The sequence below is a fragment of the Convolutriloba macropyga genome, chromosome 9, assembly GCF_964194025.1.
Source record: "Convolutriloba macropyga chromosome 9, txConMacr16.3, whole genome shotgun sequence".
NCBI classification, from domain to species: domain Eukaryota; kingdom Metazoa; phylum Xenacoelomorpha; order Acoela; family Convolutidae; genus Convolutriloba; species Convolutriloba macropyga.
In genome coordinates this window covers 52,668,797-52,687,351 of record NC_134476.1, presented here as the reverse complement: position 1 = coordinate 52,687,351, position 18,555 = coordinate 52,668,797, and the positions used below count along the sequence as shown (strand labels likewise).

Genomic DNA, 18,555 nt, shown 5'->3' with positions numbered 1-18,555 from the left:
GACTAAGTTTTAAGCTGACAGAAATAAGGACAAAAAAAAGAAGTTCAAAGAACATTACAAATACTTTGAAAACAAGAAAGCTAGATGAAAGTGTCAAAGTTACCAACTGAAAAAAATTTATGTAAAAAATTTTTAGATAAGCTAATTTTATTTTTCTTAAACACCATGGGAATCCCTCTGTTTCTTGATAAAGTGACTTCAAAATGACAACAATCATCTCATTTACAAAAATCACTAAATTTTATTAAAAATTCATAGCATCAGAGCCACCCAAAACCATTGGCTCTCAATGAAAACTACCAGAAACGTCTTCTGATACCCTGATTGAAGCCAGAGATATCATTCAGTATTCAGAAAAATTTTTATGACTAGAAAAAGAGCAACAAATAAAGGCAAAAGCAATTCAAAGGAAAAAAGCCAGAAGAAAGTGTCAAAGTTATTGAAACAAAAATTTGTTCAACAATAACTTTCTTCATTTTCTAATGAGTTGCTTTTCAAGGCCAAGGCGAACTTTAAAATCTTTCTTAAGGTAACAGGATTTCAGAAAAAAAAAATACTTTTCTGAACAAATGTCCAAAAATTACAATTTTTTATGAAAACTAGTAGCATCAAATTAAATAAAAACATCTACAAGAAAAAAAATTGCCAACCAGACCAATTTTAGAGTCAATATTAGAAATAATGGAGCTGTCATTAATGAGACAGGTCAACAAGTTCACAGAAAAGAGTTTAAAAATGAATAACGTTCATTTTTTTTTAAATTTTGTTCTTTCGATTACTCAAGAACCAATAGGTGTACGTTTAAAACGTTAGGTAGGTTCATTTAAATCTTTTTTAGGACAAAACTTTCACTGTTAATTAAGGAGGAAGAAAATACAATTAAAAATGCAACAAATGCAGGCTAACTACAGAAGTTCATTAAAAATTACGAAAACACACTGTCGATACCATAAAAACCATCCGCGTTGATTCCTTGAAAACAAAATGAAGGTTCATTGGGCACTGTTTGGTCGTAAATAAAGTTCATTAAAAGGGCTCAGATTTGAAATGGTACTTTTCTCTAAATGACACAAGAAAAAACCAAAAAATTCTGATTAGGGGCACTCAATAGAAAATGGATCTTTAGGATTGTAAGGTTCCCGATGAGCCACTAACTAGAATTGTTTATTGCCGCTCGTGTTTGAGGAACACAAAGTTACGCCTTATTTTATCGTTTAAAAAACAAAACAATTTTGGAAGGAGATTTTGATACCAAAAAATCAAAATTGTTGCAAAAATTGCGCTGAAATTGGACAAAAGCATATCAATTATCAAGTGTTCACAATGTTTTGAACTTCAATAACTCTAGGTGAAACAATAAAATGAAAAAATTTTTCTCGTTTCAATTTCTTCGCTTGAATCAATTTATAAAGATACCACACACGATCTCGATTCTCTATGATGAATATACCGATCGCCCAAAATAGACTCAACAAAAACCATTTGAGTATATAGTTCCTCCCCTCACTAAGCGGGTTCGCAACAAAAAACCTTTAAATTCTCAAAGATTTGTAGAAAAAGGCTGATCAATCTCTATCAAAGTTGTCAATAATGCAAAACAATTCGAGCTTAAGGGGCCCGTGTTTATTGAAATAAGTTTCAGGAAAACTCTTTTGATAATAGTTATCTTAAATAAAGTGCAACTAAGTATTTCGTAATTAAATGTTATTCAGGTTTTTTTTCGTCTTCTGAAAACTGAAATATTTTTTCTTGTTGTTTCTGCTTCAAATTTCAGCTAAATAATTTGAGCTTTTTTCGTAATAGCTCGACAAAAACTATGTTTGCTGATACAGCAAACGTTTCTGAAAAATTCTTTTCGATATATTGAAATGTTTTATTCTCTCAAAAATGATTGTGGGAACATTCTGTGCCACGCACAGAGTATTCGAGCCTTTTTGTTCAGTTTTCACGATTATGTTTTATCCTGGGTGTAGTTTCTGGTTGATTTTGATCTAATTTTGATTTAATTTCACACAATTGTCTTCCTAATTTATTGATTTTTTAACGCTTTTCTTACTTAAATTTAAGACCTGACAACTGATTATTCGGATAAATAGGTAAGACTTTTCGGCTGAAAAATATTTCTTGCCAGTAGTTGTCAGCTGGTCTCTTACCAAATGTTCAGCAATTGTCAACACATCTTTTATTCTACGCAGGTTTTACTTTTTTAACGCTCATCTTCCATAGTTTCCATTGTTTGGTTGCACAATTTGCGATCCCTGGTCCCAATAAGCGATCCCTTTTTCTTGATAAATAGCCTCCTATCCTTTTACCGCGTGAATTGTCTTGTTTTAAGCACAATTTTAGCTGTTTGTATTTGTAAAAAGGCATGTTTGGCTATTGGTATCGTCTTTTAGCACATTAAAAACAAAAATTCAACATTCAAGCACATTTTTAATATTTTTTTTAATGTTTCAGATTTTTGCCTGCATCTTATCTACCCTTCCTTAAACAAATCTCGCTTTCAGCTTTTTTTATAATTCGTACACTTTCAACACTCTTCTTACATCATTCCCCACTTTTAGCCCATTTGTTACATACTTTCATAATTTTCATTAAACAGTTTGTCAATTTTTCAGCGCTTATCTTACTTATCTGCACTTTTACTTACTTATCTGCACTTATCTGCACTTATCTACCATTTCAGCACTTTCAGTATTTAATTTTTTCCCGTGTCAAATTTTCACCCCAAAAAAGATGTAAGATTAGGGGGTAATCAGGGGGGGGGGGTATAACGACGCAAGAGTCGGGGTAATGGGTAAAAAGACGCAAGAGTAAGGAGAAATGGAGGTAAAACAACGCAAGAGTAGGGGGTAAGGTGTCCATTACCCCTCACTCTGGCCTCATTTTACCCCTCCTCCCCCCCCCCCCCCCTCATTACCCCCCCCCCCCCAACATCATTTTTACCCCCATTGGCAGCCCCACTCTTACATCGTGTTACCCCCATAGTCGGGGTCAAATTTTTGGGGTGTAAATTTAACGGTTCCTCCCTTACTCCACATTATCCCACTAGTCTTACATCATTTACCCCTCAAATTTACTCCCAAATCATACATCTTTTTTTTGGGGGGGGGGGGGGGGTAATTTCTGGGTTTTGTTTTTTTTTTTTGGGGGGGGGGGGGGGTAATTTCTGGGTTTTGTTTTTTTTGGGGGGTGGGGGGGGTTAAAATCTAAACATCCCCAATTACATCCCATTACCCTCATTAACAACCTAATCTTACATTGTTCAACCCCTTAAAATAACACCCTAATTTTACATTTTTTGAAGGGTATATTTGAGGGGTAAAATCTAAAAATCCCCCATTTCAACCCTCTACCACTGATCTTACATCGCTTTCCCCCTAATTTTACCCCCTAATCTTACACTTTTTTGGGTTTTTTTTGGGGGGGGGTAAAGTTTCAAAATCCCCCCTCACTCCCCATTAACCCCCAATCTTACATCGTTTTACCCCTATAAATTTACCTCCTAGTCCTACATCGTTTCTGGGGGGTATTTTTGGGAGGTTAAAACTGAAAATTCCCCCCATTACCCCCCATTACCATCCATTAACTCCTAATCTTACATCGTTTTACCCCCCTAAAACTACTCAACTAATCTTGCATCTATCTGGGGGGTAACTTTTGGGGTTAAAATCTAAAAACGCCTCCCATTACCCACATTACCCCCTTATTTTATTTAGTTTTACCCCACCCCCAGACAATTAGACGCTACTCATACATCAGTTCGGAGTAATCAGGAGGGTAATTTCGACACGGGTTTTTAATGTTTGCAACATATTCCTTTAACAATTGCAATATGTCAAAATTGTTGCTATTAAATTTTGAATATAATTTCATATCATCGTTTTTTTTACAACCTTTTTCCAAAATAACTCCGCTCCCCGGGTCGAGGTTTGGCGGTTAATTTTTGTAAGAAACTTAGTGAAATGCGGTGAAAAAAATTTCACTACGTTTTCTAACTTTTTTGCAGTGAATGCGGTGATTTGCGGAGATTAATTTATTTTCACAGCGTTCACAGTATTCTTACAAAAAAGAAGCTTCCTTACACGGTTTCGAACCTCTTACTGCTTGCATGCCTTGAACTTCTTAGTCTACTGCGCCAACTTTCACTTACCTCTATGATATTTCTTGTGAACATAAATCAGATTCAGTAAACGTTGGTAAGCAAATGTGGTAATTTTTTAAAAAGAAATGCGGTAAGTTTAACGGTAAGTTTTTGTGTCAATTGCAGCGAACTATTTTTTTCACAGCATTCGCCGCTTTCACCGATTTTCTTACATTAATTTGCCAAAAAATTTGATGCGGTAATTTTTTGTACAAAATTCGGCGAATTTCGCGGTGAATTTTTGTAAGAAATGCGGTGAAATACTGTGAACTATTTTTTCTTGCACCGCATGCACCGCAATCACCGCATTTCTTAAATAAATCGCTGCATTCACCGCATTTCGTACAAAAAACACCCAAAAACCTCGACCCACGAATCACTCATTGAATTTTGAGTTTATGTAAGGGATATGCTGAAAAAGTGCTGAATTTTGGTAACAAATGCGTTGAAAAGTTTTGAATTTTTTATTCAGCACATTCAGCGCCTAGAACTAAACTCTCTACGCATTCAGCATTTACAGTGGCTTTATAAAACTGTCGTTTACACCCGTTGATATCCCAGGTTTAGGTGCGCGGCCATAGACCTCTCTGATCAGACCAATTCCCAGACTTTGCCAGCTTATCAGACCACCGCACAACCTAAAGCCCTCTGACCCTCTGATCAGACCGCAGTGCGACCCAAAAGACCTATCAGACCATCGTTCAACACAAATCCCTCTGATCAGATTATCGTGCGTCCCAAACTTTTCGTGTGAATCTGGTGTGACCCAAAATTTTGTGCGACTTTAGTGCGCCCTACGTTCCCTCTGATCAGACCATACTCCAAAATATATGTTATGATCAGACCATTCCTGAATACATGTTATTTGTTTAAATTATTCAATTCAAAAATATATACTACTAAACTTAGTATTGAATAATTTACTATATCTTGTTAAGGTTAAGAAAAAACTAATTGATAAAAGTTTAAACAAAATTCATTTTGAAGTGCCTGCAATTTTTCTTTTGAGTCATCAAAAACAGTGCTAAAAAACTGCAATCAAATAAATATGGTCAGTTAATGCTCTATAGTCAGATTTTGGGGCAACTTATAACCAGACTGGTCTCTGATCAGACCGCAGTGCGAACATTGTCCAGACTTTCGTGCGACCTATGATCAGACTATAGTGCGACCATTATCGAGACCATTTCCCAGACTTTGCCCTCTGATCAGACCGTAGTGCGACCATTTTCCAGAGCATCGTGCGACTCAAGCGTTTCCCAGACCATGTATTTTGCGTCGCACCACGCCACCACTGTGCGACCCCCATGGTCTGATCAGAGCGGTCTAGGGTCGCGCACCTAAACCTGGGACCCTACCCAGTTTTTTGCTCATCATGTTATCAACAAATTGCATAGTTTGAAAGTCAGATTAATATTACCTTTTTCATTTCAGCTCTGGCTCTTGCGCTGTTATTGTTAGTGTTAGTATGGGCCATGTGTGTGTCAGAGGGAAGGGCTTTCCCACCCACAACATACAGAAGAGGAGGCAGGCCTGAAGATGTATCCGACTACAATAAAGGTAGGCTATGAAAATTGTATCCAAATTAGATCTCTCCCCCGGGCCCTAGCTAACATGATAGCAGACAATATAAAAAAATTCTCTGAACAGAGTTCGAAAAACATATTGTGATGCTATAAGCAACATATGGACCTAAACGACCTCTGATCAGACTTTCGTAAGACTTAAATTTTTTAATGCTGCAGCTTTTGAATTGTTTTCTGATAAATATGTAACAGGCAGTCCTCAAGAATTGTCACCTTTCTAAATTCTACCTTATGCTTGCAGCTTTTCTTTGAAAATTTTAAAACTTTCTAATGTGAAAAAATATCTGGCCCGGGCCGAGAAAATTTCGAAAATTTATGTAAGAAATGCGCTGAAATGCGCTCAATTTTCAAAAAATTCAGCGCAAAAACCTTACATAATAATGCGCTGATATGCGCTGAAAAGTGCTGAAACTTTGTAAGAAATGCGCTGAAATGCACTGACATTTCAAAAAGTTCAGCTCTTTTCTTTCGCTCCGAAGCTCGAACCCCGATAATTGTGTCTCATCTACCAATTAATCCACTGCTCTATTGATTACTGAAATGCATCCCATTTAATTTGAATTGATCATAAAAAAACGTTTGATATGAAGAGCGCTGAAATTATGTAAGAAATGCGCTGAAAATGCGCTGGAATCATGTAAGAAATGCGCTGAAGATGCGCTGAAACTTATGTAAGAAATGGACTGAAAATGCGCTGAAATCAAGTAAGAAATGCGTTGAAGATGCGCTGAAACTTTGAAAGAAATGGGCTGAAAAGGTGCTGAAAGTAAGGTAAGAAATGAGATGATAATGCACTGAAATTATGTAAGAAATGCGCTGAAGGTGCGCTGAAATTTTTAAGTATCAGCGCCATCTCGAAACTTCAGCGCATTTCAGCGCATTCAGCGCATGTTTTACATAATTTTAGCGCATTCAGCGCATTTGATACAAAAAGGTGCGCTAAAACGGCGCTGACATCTAGCAAAATCAGCAAATCAATAAACTAGCAAATCAATAAATGTAAATTTTGACGCAATTTTTAATCAAATCCAAAATCTGGAAAAATATGTCACCCGGGCGTACCACCCAGAGAATTTCAGTACTGAACCTGAGTATCTCCATATTATCTTAAAAAACCAGTACTGAAACAGCTTATTTACAAAAAAAAAGTTGGTCATTATGCCCAGAAAAAAAAACATAACAACTATTCAGAGTGTTCAGAGTAATTTCATAGTGAAAACAGTACATTGAAAATTTCGATAATGTTGAAACATACTGAGCATGTCAGAAAAGCATGCAAAATGCATGCAAAATGAATGCATTTTGCTGTATCGACACGTTACCAGTTAAAACAGCTATATACATACTACATACTGTGTGCATACTGCTACTTTCACTGATACTGGATATTTCGGGATTCGTCTGGTGCGCGTTTGGGGTGCGTTCGGGGTGCGTTCGGGGAGCGTTCGGGGTGCGTTCGCATAATTGCATTACCAGAGCAGGTATATTCTCAACCTTCTGGGTCACTAAACAGGTGTACTCACGATGCCCCGGGTCACTTTACAGGTGTTTTTACGATGTCTCGGGTCACTTTACAAGTGTATTCACGCTATCCCGGGTCATTTACAGGTGTACTTACGATGTCCCTGGTCACTTTACAGGTGTACTTACGATGTCCCGGGTCACTTTACAGGTGTATTTGCGGTATCCCGGGTCACTTTACAGGTGTGTAGGTGTGTGTGTGTGTGTGTGTGTGTGTGTGCATGTGTGTGTGTGGATGTGTGAGTGTATGTGTGGTGGGATATGCCTGTGGTGTGATGCAGAATGGTGTGGATATGCCTGTGGTGTGATGCAGAATGGTGTGAATATGCCTGTGGTGTGGTGCAGAATCGTGTGAATTTGCCTGTGGTGTGATGCAAAATGGTGTGAAATTGCCTGTGGTGTGGTGCAGAATGGTGTGAATATGCCTGTGGTGTGACCGACAATCAGCACTGAAACAGGTTAAAAAACAGTGTATTTTAGGCTGACAATCAGAGCTGAAACAGGTTTAGAAAAGAATAGTTTTAGGCTAACAAGAGGTATACAAAAATGTTAATTAAGCTGATAATTGTATGAAAGTAGTAATGGACAGATCAAAATCAGGTAAGATACAGAATATCAATTTTACTCTGAAAAATAGACTGATCAGTCTATATTTTGAAATGAACAGAATCTGCACGAGGCTAAAAATGTCTATTTACAGTCTATGGATTTACACTGGTTCAGTACTGGAATGCTCTGGATGGTCAACCGGGGCGCTTACAAGCTCGTCAATGCGTAAAAAAGCACATAGGTGGGAAGAGAAAGGAAAAAATACAACAACTATGTCTTTTCCCTTTTTTTCTTAAATCAAAATCCCCTGTAATGTTATAGAATCTGTTCAGTCCCAAATATCAATTCCAAAGAATCAATAATTTGTCAGCAGCCCGCTAGTTTGGAAAAGATGTTTTTGGAATTTTGAAACTACTTGGTAATTTTCCAAAATTCAAGAGAAGTGAACAGAAAAAGAAAAAATAGGCGATTTTCTTCTTACCGCTTTTGATGGTCATTTTCTGAAATACAGATCAAAACTATTGCTATTAATCAATAGTATGGTTTTTCAAGACATTGAATTTTAAATAAAAACTTTAAGTTTTATTAATTGCTCTCAAACGAAGTTTGTAGCAATTATATTAGTCCTTTCGGACTTTTTTATGCGATTTTTCGCTTGACCGATTTTTCGTCTGACGCTTTTGATTTTTCTTCCTCCAAAACGGGATAAACAGGTAGCGCTCCGCGGGCATTAAGTGCTCATATAGCCTTTCAGCTCTGTTTCTGATCAAACTGTTTTGGAGACTTATAGTTATAATTATAGTGTGAAGGGTGGTTCTTAGAGGTTGAAGACACCTCCACTGTTGAACCCCCCTATTGCCGCCACACCCCCCACCGAGCTGTTGCCCCCCAACCCAGTGTTGCTCCACCACACCTCTGGTGTCAAAGAACCTCCTCTAGGGTTTGATAATAAGTTACTGCATTGTTTCTAGTGGTAATAGAATGGTTTCAAATTTTTAGCATCACGAATTTTAGCAATTTTTTGACAAAGCGTGCAATTTTTTCAATTTTTTTGACATTTTGTTTCCTTATTTAGGTCGTTCCAGACCAAGGGTCCAAAAAACATCCTAGGGTGTCACAAATTTTATCAATTTTATGATAAAACTTGCTTTTTTTCAAGTTTTTTGAAATATTTTGTAGTTTATTAGATTTATTCAGCCCCAACAACCAAGGATGCTCCTCTGGGGTTGGGGAATAGGTTACCGAATAATTTCTAGATGAAATGGAATGTCTTGCTAGATTTTATCTTCACGCATTATTATTTTCATTATTTTTAGCATGTTTTGGATAATTTTTGCCATTTTTTTCGTTTTTTGTTAAGTATAATCGTTATTCAGTTTTTTGAGCTTCAAAGGTCAGAAAGCCTCCGTTACAATCTGATAATAAGTTACTGGAAAAATTTGGTTGATCATGAATTATTTTTCAACTTTTTAATATCACAAGTTTTAGCGGTTTTTTTGTATAAAACTTGCAATTGTGTTAAAATTTTTTGAAATTTTTTGTCAATTTTTAGGTTTCTCTAGCCTCAAGGGCCGCGGAATTTCCTCTAGAGTTTGATAATATATTACTGCATAGTTCATAGATGTAATGGAATGTTCTTCAAAATTTTATTATCACAAATTTAACCAATTTTAAAAATATATATGCAATTTTTCATGTTTTTGAATTTTTTCCGGCAACAGAGGCCCTGGACCTCCTCCAAGTTTTGATAATAAGATGCTGCATATTTTGATGGTGCGGTATTTTTACTCCAGTTTTAGTAACTTTCGGATTAGATTTGAACTTTTCAAATTTTTGGAAAATTTTTGCTCTAAGTGTATGGATCTTTATGTGCCTGTGAAACTTTTTCAGGCTTGAAACAGGGATACCGGATAGTCTCTTGAAACAATAAATTGGTTTTTAAGATTTTAATGATTTAAATTTGAGCAAAATTTATGTTAAAATTTGCAATATTTTCAAAAATTTTTCAATAATTTTTGTTCTTTTCTGAGGTTAACGACAATTACTGGGCAACAAAACTTTTCAAGTCCCGGAGATGGGTTATTTGACAGAATAATCGACACAAAATTGATTTTGAAATTTTTTTATTGCGTAGTTGATAACATTTTTTTAAAATTTGCCCTGTTCAGTTTTCTGTATGTGTCGAATCCATTCATGGAAGATATTTCTGTCTCTTTCTCTGTTTTGGTTAGGTTTCCTTTCCATCTATTTCTTGTTCACGTTTCATCTCTCTCTCTCTCTCTCTTAGTTGATGTCGCACTTCAAATGCTTTATGTGGCGTAGTGTCAGCATCTCTGATCCATGAGTTATATTTGAAATGTTTTCTGTCATAAACGATCTAATAGACACTTTTTAGGAAACCATTGCTAATTGATCTTAAAAGCAATTTTTAGCGAATATATTAATCCTGTTTGCAATTTTTCGCTTGCCCGATTTTTCGTCTGACCCGTTTGACTTTCATCTTCAGAAACGGGATAGAAGTAGTGCCCTGAGGTCACTAAACCGTGTCTAGCTGTTGACGAAACCAGCCACTCGCCGCTCGTTTGAGAGCGATTCGCCCGACGTTAGTCGGTTATGTTTTTTATTAATTGGTCTCAAACGAAGTTTGTAGCAATTATATTAGTCCTGTCGAACTTTTTTGTGCCATTTTGTTGCTGGACCAATATTTCGACTATCGCTTTTGACTTTTCATCCTCAAAAGTGGGATAAACAGGTAGCACCCAGCGGGCATTAAGTGCTCTTAGAGCCTTTCAGCTCTGTTTCAGCTCAAACTGTTTTGGAGACTTATACTTATACTTATAGTCTGAAGGGCGGTTCTTAGAGGGTGAAGACACCTCCACTGTTGACCCGCCCTCTTTTCCCCACGCCCCACACCGAGCTCTTGCCCCACCCAAGTATTGCCTTGCCACCCTTCTCTCCCAATCAGCCACCGGTGCTCCCTCCCACCGTGGCTAGCTACTGACGAACAACCGCTTGCTAAAAACGCAAATTTATACTATTTTGCAAGTTTTTTCAAGCTTTTTAAAATTTTTTGTCATTTTTTGATTTTTATCAGCCCTAGGTGTCAGAGAACCTCCTCTAGTGTTTGATAATAAGTTACTGCATTGTTTCTAGTGGTAATGGAATGGTTTCAACATTTTAACATCACGAATTTTAGCAATTTTATGGCAAAAGGTGCAATTTTTTCAATTTTTTTGACATTTCTTTCCTTATTCAGGTCGTTCCAGACCCAGGGTCAAAAAAGATTCTAAGGCGTTTGATAATAAGTTACTGACAAAATTTAGGTGGCCATGGAATTGTTTTTCAATTTTTTAATGTCACAAATTTTCTCAATATATTTTTTTATAAAACTTGCATTTTTTCAAGTTTTTTTTGAAAAATTTTATAGTTTTTTAAATTTTTTCAACTTCAAGAACAAAACAACATCCTCTAGGGTTTGAGAATAGGTTACTGAAGAATTTCTAGATGAAATGGAATGTCTGGCTGGATTTTATCATCATAATTTTAGCATATTTTGGATAATTTTTGCCATTTTGTTCCGTTGTTTTGACAAAAATAATCATTATTCAGTTTTTTGAGCTTCAAAGGTCAGAAAGCATCCGTTACAATTTGTAATAAGTTATTGGAAAATTTTTGTCGGTCATGAAGTATTTTTTAACTTTTTAATATCACAAGTTTTAGCAGTTTTCTTGTATAAAACTTGCAGTTTTGTTAAAGTTTTTTGAAATTTTTTGTCATTTTTCAGATTTCTCTAGCCTCAAGGGCCGCGGAATTTCCTCTAGAATTTGATAATATTTTACTGCATAGTTCATAGATGTAATGGAATGTTCTTCAAAATTTTAATATTACGAATTTAAGAAAATACCTGCAATTTTTCATGTTTTTGAATTTTTTCCGGCAAAAGAGGACCTGGGACATCCTCCAAGTTTTGATAAGATGCTGCATAGTTTGATGCTGAGGTATTTCTTACTCCAGTTTTAGTAACTTTCGGATTAGAATTAAACTTTTCAAACTTTTGGAAAATTTTTGTTCCAAGTGTATGGATCTTCAACGACAATTACTGGGCAACAAAACTTTTCAAGTCTCGGAGATGGGTTAATTGACAGAACTTTCGACACAAAAATGTTTTGAACTTTTTTTTGCGTAGTTGATAACTTTTTTTGCCCTTTTCAGTTTTCTGTATGTGTCGGATCCAATCATGGAAGACATTCCTGTCTCATGTTTCATCTCTCCCTCTCTCTCTCTCTCTCTCTCTCTCTCTCCCTCTATTTGTTGATGTTTCACTTCAGTTGCTGTTATGTGGTGTAAGGTCATTATCTCTGATCCTCATTATCAATGAGTTATAGTTGAAAATTTTTTATCATAAATGATCTAACAGGCACTTTTTAGGAAACCATTGTTAATTGCTCTCAAAAGCAATTTGTAGCAATTATATTAATCCTGTTTGTCTTTTATGCAATTTTTCGTTTGCCCGATTTTTCGTCTGACCCGTTTGACTTTCGTCTTCAGAAACGGGATAGAAGTAGTGCCCTGAGGTCACTAAACCGTGGCTAGCTGTTGACGAAACCAGCCACTCGCCGCTCGTTTGAGAGCAATTCGCCCGACGTTAGTCGGTTATGTTTTTTATTAATTGCTCTCAAACGAAGTTTGTAGCAATTACATTAGTCTTGTCGGTCTTTTTTGTGCGATTTTTTGCTTGACCAATATTTCGACTGTCGCTTTTGACTTTTCGTCCTCAAAAACGGGATAAACAGGTAGCGCCCAGCGGGCATTAAGTGCTCTTAGAGCCTTTCAGCTCTGTTTCAGCTCAAACTGTTTTGGAGACTTATACTTATACTTATAGTCTGAAGGGCGGTTCTTAGAGGGTGAAGACACCTCCACTGTTGACCCGCCCTCTTTTCCCCACGCCCCACACCGAGCTCTTGCCCCACCCAAGTATTGCCTTACCACCCTTCTCTCCCAATCAGCCCCCGGTGCTCCCTCCCACCGTGGCTAGCTACTGACAAACAACCGCTTGCTAAAAACGCAAATTTCTCTTACGGCTTCTCAAATGGATCCTCGAATGGATCAGGTTGAGAATTCTGATGATTCAGTTAGATCCGTTCAGCTACATGAAGATGTTGAACAAATGCGTCGTGAGATACAAGAGCTCACAGTTAGTAATGCAGCTCATGAATCTGAGCCAAGAAACCTAAAAACAATATGCTTTGACATAACAAAACAACTGATTGAAACTGAGTAGAATTTGAGTGGACCGTATAACAAAAAAAGTGTAATAATGAAGATTCGTAGATTCAATCATGGGAAAAACAGAAAATTCCAGAATGAACTGTTAAAAGTTTTCGCAGATAATTTTCTGTTAAACATAATATTTAGCTGCGTTTGAATGCCTAGGACATTGTGACTGGTTTTGGTAGCTTGTCCTCAATGTTTTTTATCTTCTTTTGTCAAGTTTGTCATAATCGATGACAAAGGTCAACTGGATGTTACTGGAAAGAATGATAATTCTGTGAATGATAAAAAGGGAGACATCCAAGAACGGTTGCTAAAATGGAGGAGGCTAAACTGAGGAAATATTTCTTTAATTTGAGCTAAGTACACCTTTTAACGATTGCGTATTTGCAGATAAACCCCTCAATGAGTATACGTATATTCAGGTTAAAAAAATTAAACAATTTAAAAATGATTAAAAGTCTTATGAAAACCAACTACTTGAGTTCATCTCAGCTGAAGGACTACTACAAATAAAACTGATTCGCCACTCACGTAATAAAATATTTAGTCAGCAAATTTAGGTCAGCATAGTTCACATGCCTCCATTAAATGATGAAGAAATTGATTTTCTGTTTTTTTAATTGCTCTTGCATGAAGTTCTTAGCAATTAATGTAAACGTGTGTGTCTTTTTACGACTTGAAGAGGAGTATTGAGATTCTACAGGTTTTTTTTAGCGGAAAGCAAGTTTGTTCGTGACTTGAATTTTGACTTCTTTCTGTTCGAACATTTACCTCCGTTTTTGATTGTTGACTTCTGTTTTCGAACATTGGACTTTAACAGTAGCTTCATTTGTAATATATAGTAATTAGGAACTACCGGTAATATTCGAGGTGAAGAGGTCATTTTGGGATTTTTTGTTCCTATATAAGTCACCCCTAATTATCTAAACTACACCGCACAAACCCCCCACCACCTACCTACCCCCCCCCACCGCCCTCGCACCCCTGCCAACTTACCCCCACCTACCCCTACCCCCTCCCTTCTCCTAGCTACCCCCGCCTACCCCCCACCCCAACTACCCCAGCACTACCCACCTCCCCAACCTATCTACCCAACCACCCACCTACCTACCCCCCACCACCTACCTACCCCCGTCACAACTTACCCCCTCCCACCTACCCTACCCCCCAAACTACACCCTCCCTTCACCAAACTACCCCCACCTACCCCCCCCCCCCCCAAACTACTCCAGCACTACCCATCTCCCCAACCTATCTACCCACCCAACCCACCTAGCTCCTCCCGCACCTAAAAAATCGCCGGCATTTTTAAAACACTTTAATGTGGTTTGTTGCGCTACTTTTGTTTTTTTTTCTTTTGTCTATTTTGATGTTCTGATTTCGGTAAGGCTAGATTAGAGATTATAATGCACGACGATTCGAGTCATTTCCGGTATTCTACCGGCTATGTTCTTTTACGCAAAATTTTCGCTTGACAATTTTGACTTTTCCATTGACTTTTACGCCCTTGACTTTTTGCGTTTCGCGTGATCTAAAGTTCTCTCTCAATCACATTTTGAAGCAGCTGAACTCAATTGGCGGCAATTTGATACTAAAATTCAGAAGAAAAGTGCGCCGAAACTGGTGTCGTTTTTTACTTTAAATCTTAATAGTGGTATATGATAACCTCTAATGTGGTTACTTGAAGCCCACTGTTGAACTTTTTAATTCCATTTAGGCTCACACCCCCCCCCCGACTGAAGCGGGTTTCAATTGATTAGAGCAACCACTAGTCGTTCGAGAGCAATTCTTCCGACGTTTAGTCGGTTATGTTTGCTTTTTTATTGATTTATCTTCAGAAATGATTTTCCCAATTCACTCACAGTCCGTTCTAGGTCTAGTTTTTTTATTTAGTCATTGAAAATTCTTTGAATTGTACGTCAAGACTTGTCCTGCTATGTTTTTTCAATACGTCGTCTCCATCGATTATTCATACGACCTGACTTCTTGGAAATGACTTTTTCAATGACTTCAGTGGCATCTACTGCTTTGCAGTTAAAAATTGTGTGTGGGACTTCATGTGTGATTTTAGGTCAATTGCGTGACTTACCTCACTCAAAAAATGACTCATGAACTCAATGAAATTTAAAATTTTTGAACATTTAATAATAAAAGATCAATGGTGTGCATCTGAGTAAGGCCAAACGTATATGAGTCTTGAGTTTTTGATTTCGAATATTAAGTTTGAAAGAGCTCTATTAGGTCTTTTTCATTATAGAGCGTATGTTTCTCACAAAAAAAATGACAGTCCAAATCTAACCAAAAAGTCTTGTGGTCTATTAAAGGACTGGGGATCGATCTGTCTATCTTATTTCTTTAGTTGTTTCAGATCTCGGAAGGCCACAAGCGTCTATCCCGGCTGTATTCCGGCAATGTACCGGCTGTGTTTTTATAGCTGCGAAGCTGTAAGCTGAGCGAAGCTAAATTGTGGTGCTCTTGGGTTTTTTGTTTCGTCATCTGACGCTCTTTTTTCGTTTTACATTTGTTCACACAGCAAAGCTGAAAAAGTCAAATTTTCTGAATGACTTCTTCCTCTCACTAACGGCATTTGCGCGCGTGACATCATTTCTCATTCGCATTTTAGGGTATTTGCGTGATTAGATTTTGATCATACGTGACTTACCTCACTCAATAAAATGACTTTTGCACTTTAAAACTAAAGTTTAATTTGAATTTGTTTACGGTCAAAGGAACTCATTTGTGCAGTAAAGGTCCCTAATAAGAGGCTTCTGCGGAATGAATTTCAACACGCTTTATAAATATATCGCTGAATGTTTTTTGCCTAATTTTTTTGAGCGGCATCGATTTTTTTTTCAATTTAGATCTGTATCTGTTTCTATCTCTATTATATGGCACGCAGGTCTATTCTTTCGCAGCTATTCCGGCAATCTGCCGGCTATGTTTTTGTTCATCCCGTCATTTTATTGTCCCCACAAGTTTTTAGTCGGTTTATATCAACTCTATATCAATATCAGACTTAACAAAGTAGGGAGTTGCAGCGAATCTTGTATGTAATTAATTGAATATGAGCTTTTTGTTTAAGTTTTTGTACTACAACATTTTTTTTGTCGTTTTGTGATTTTTTGAACCGCTTCAGAAACTATGTATGCTGCTTCCATAAAAAATGAATTTTATCAAACAAAGTATTATTCTCCGAGTCTTTGTGTTTTGACCTCAAAGAAAAGTTATTCAATGAAGCATAACTGAATCAGCACGCAGAACGCAGTTGGACGACACAAAAAGTTCATTTGTTTTTCGGGGAAAACAAAAAAAATACATTATTAAAAAGTGAGGAGTACTTTTAAATTCTGACTCAATAACTGAAAAGTGCTATATTTTTTTGGCAAGGTGCTACCATCTATTTGAATTTTGTAAACAATTAAAGCAAACATTAAACAGTAACAAAATTTTAACAAAGAATAACAACAAGAGACTTGTGTTTGTATTTAGTTATGTGGCTTGCAGAATTCGGTGTGTTGTGTAATTTTATGAACAGTATGAAGAAATTGCTATAGTATTTTAGAAAACATCATAAGGCGGACTTTTTGTTTTCAACGCAGTTTTTGATGCAAAAAATTTGCTCCATAAAGAAAAATCAGGCAAAAATTGTTGCTACAGAACGGACTTTATCGAAATCTCAAATGATATGCCTATGCGAAACAGAGGCAATCAGAGACACCAGTATGGTTTTTCTGTTTAGAATGATATATTTTCCAATAATTTACATCAATCGTGAAGGAAAAGCGCTGTTGCCGTAATTAATTTTTTCAACATCAATTTTAATAAAGAAATAGTATATGAAAGTATGAAAAATACATTAAAATTCGAACATCTCAGTTTTTTTTCTGGCAAACAATGATTTTTGCCAGATTAATTCCTGTGGTTCCCAGCAGTAGCTAATCATTGATCTACAACAGTGGGATTTGCAATACAAAAGCTTGGTTTTCAGTTGTTGTTATGCTGTCCAGGATTGTGATAAAATCAATCACGCATTGATGTGGTTTTTGCTAAATTTGAAGTAGATGTTGGAGCCAAATAATTATTTATTAGAAACTCTGTATTGTTAACATAAAATTATTATTTTGGAATAAAAATTAAAACAACAACCCTATTGAATTAACGAAAAATAACAGGTTTTAGAAAATCAGAAATTAGCACAGATGCCAAACTTCTCTTGGAGGAAATTTGATGATTTTTTGTTGTTCTAATTTTAAAAAACTGGATGGTGAAAAAAAATCCAAGTATTCAGTTAATAAATTGTTTATGGATTGATAGAGCAAACGCGGTTCAAAAATGTAGAAAAATTGTACGAGTACAGATCAAAATAACCTGGAATAAACCAAATACAACTTATAAGAAAATTATAGCCAAAATATTGTGCAAAAACAAAAGTTCTGTTCTATATTTTAGAGTTAAAGTTTTCAACCAAAATGTGTTGTGATGATTGATTTTTTCACGAAGTGTAAAAAATAGGTTAAAAATTCCGTTACCGGATGTAGAGGAGAACTCTTTTATAAGATTTGAAGCAAAAGTATCGGATATGATTGAGTAAATGTTCGATGAGGTTATTGAATAATTTGAATTACAAAATACTTTGAGGGTTGCCCAACAGTCCGGCAGATGATTTTAATTGCTCTCAAATGAAGTTTGTAGGATTTATATCAGTCGCGTGGTTTTTTGAATGTTTTCGCCTGACCTTTTTTGCGTCTGACTCATTTGACTTATCATCGTCAAAATGGGATAAAGAGGTAGTGCCAGGATGGCATTAAGTTCCCTTAGAGCTTTACGCCACGCCATTCTCCTTGTATGCGATTCAACAAAACTGTTTTGATGAGAGAATTTCATGTGTGAAAATCGGTTCTCAATCTTAAATGTTTGACCCCCTCCCCCTCAGTTGACCTCCCCACAGCTACCCTCCGCCACTCACGACCCCTCTTCCCACCACAAGTCCACCCTCCATCTGGACCAGAGCAATTTGAACCCCTCTCGTCCAGTTCTTCCAACCCTACCCTCATTGCTTGACCCCCCCCCCCCCCACCCCAATCCTAGCATCTATAGGCTCCAGCTGTTCGACCACGCAGTTTTCAAAATCATTAACTGAATCAATTGCGATATGTGACAAAAGAAATACATCTGATGGTAAAATGGGATTAGCAAATTTTTTGATATTTATTTTTCAGATAAAACTGCTTCAAAGTGCATTTTACAAAACATATAGTTATAAAATATGTAAAATATCCTATGCATTAAACATTAAAATTTTGCTCGGTGAGTGCATTAACCCAAACGCGGATATAAAGAAGTTATAGTTGAACACGTTTTCAAAATTAACCAACAGGGATCAATTTGTTAATTTCTGTCAACAAAGAAAATGATTCGTATAATACAGTTTTCTTCAAGGTACTGTACTAGGAACAATTTTACTTTTTGTTTACATCAATT

At 36.5% G+C, this 18,555-nt stretch overlaps 1 protein-coding gene across 1 annotated transcript in view; it reads left to right on the top strand.

Moving 5' to 3' along the window:
• The window catches only part of LOC142345450 (uncharacterized), a 61,149-nt gene that overhangs the window by 29,922 nt on the left and 12,672 nt on the right, over positions 1-18,555 (top strand). The window contains exon 2 of the mRNA XM_075397505.1: positions 5,579-5,704. Within this exon, the coding sequence (XP_075253620.1) occupies positions 5,579-5,704 (126 nt within the window). The remainder of the gene's footprint in view (positions 1-5,578; positions 5,705-18,555) is intronic.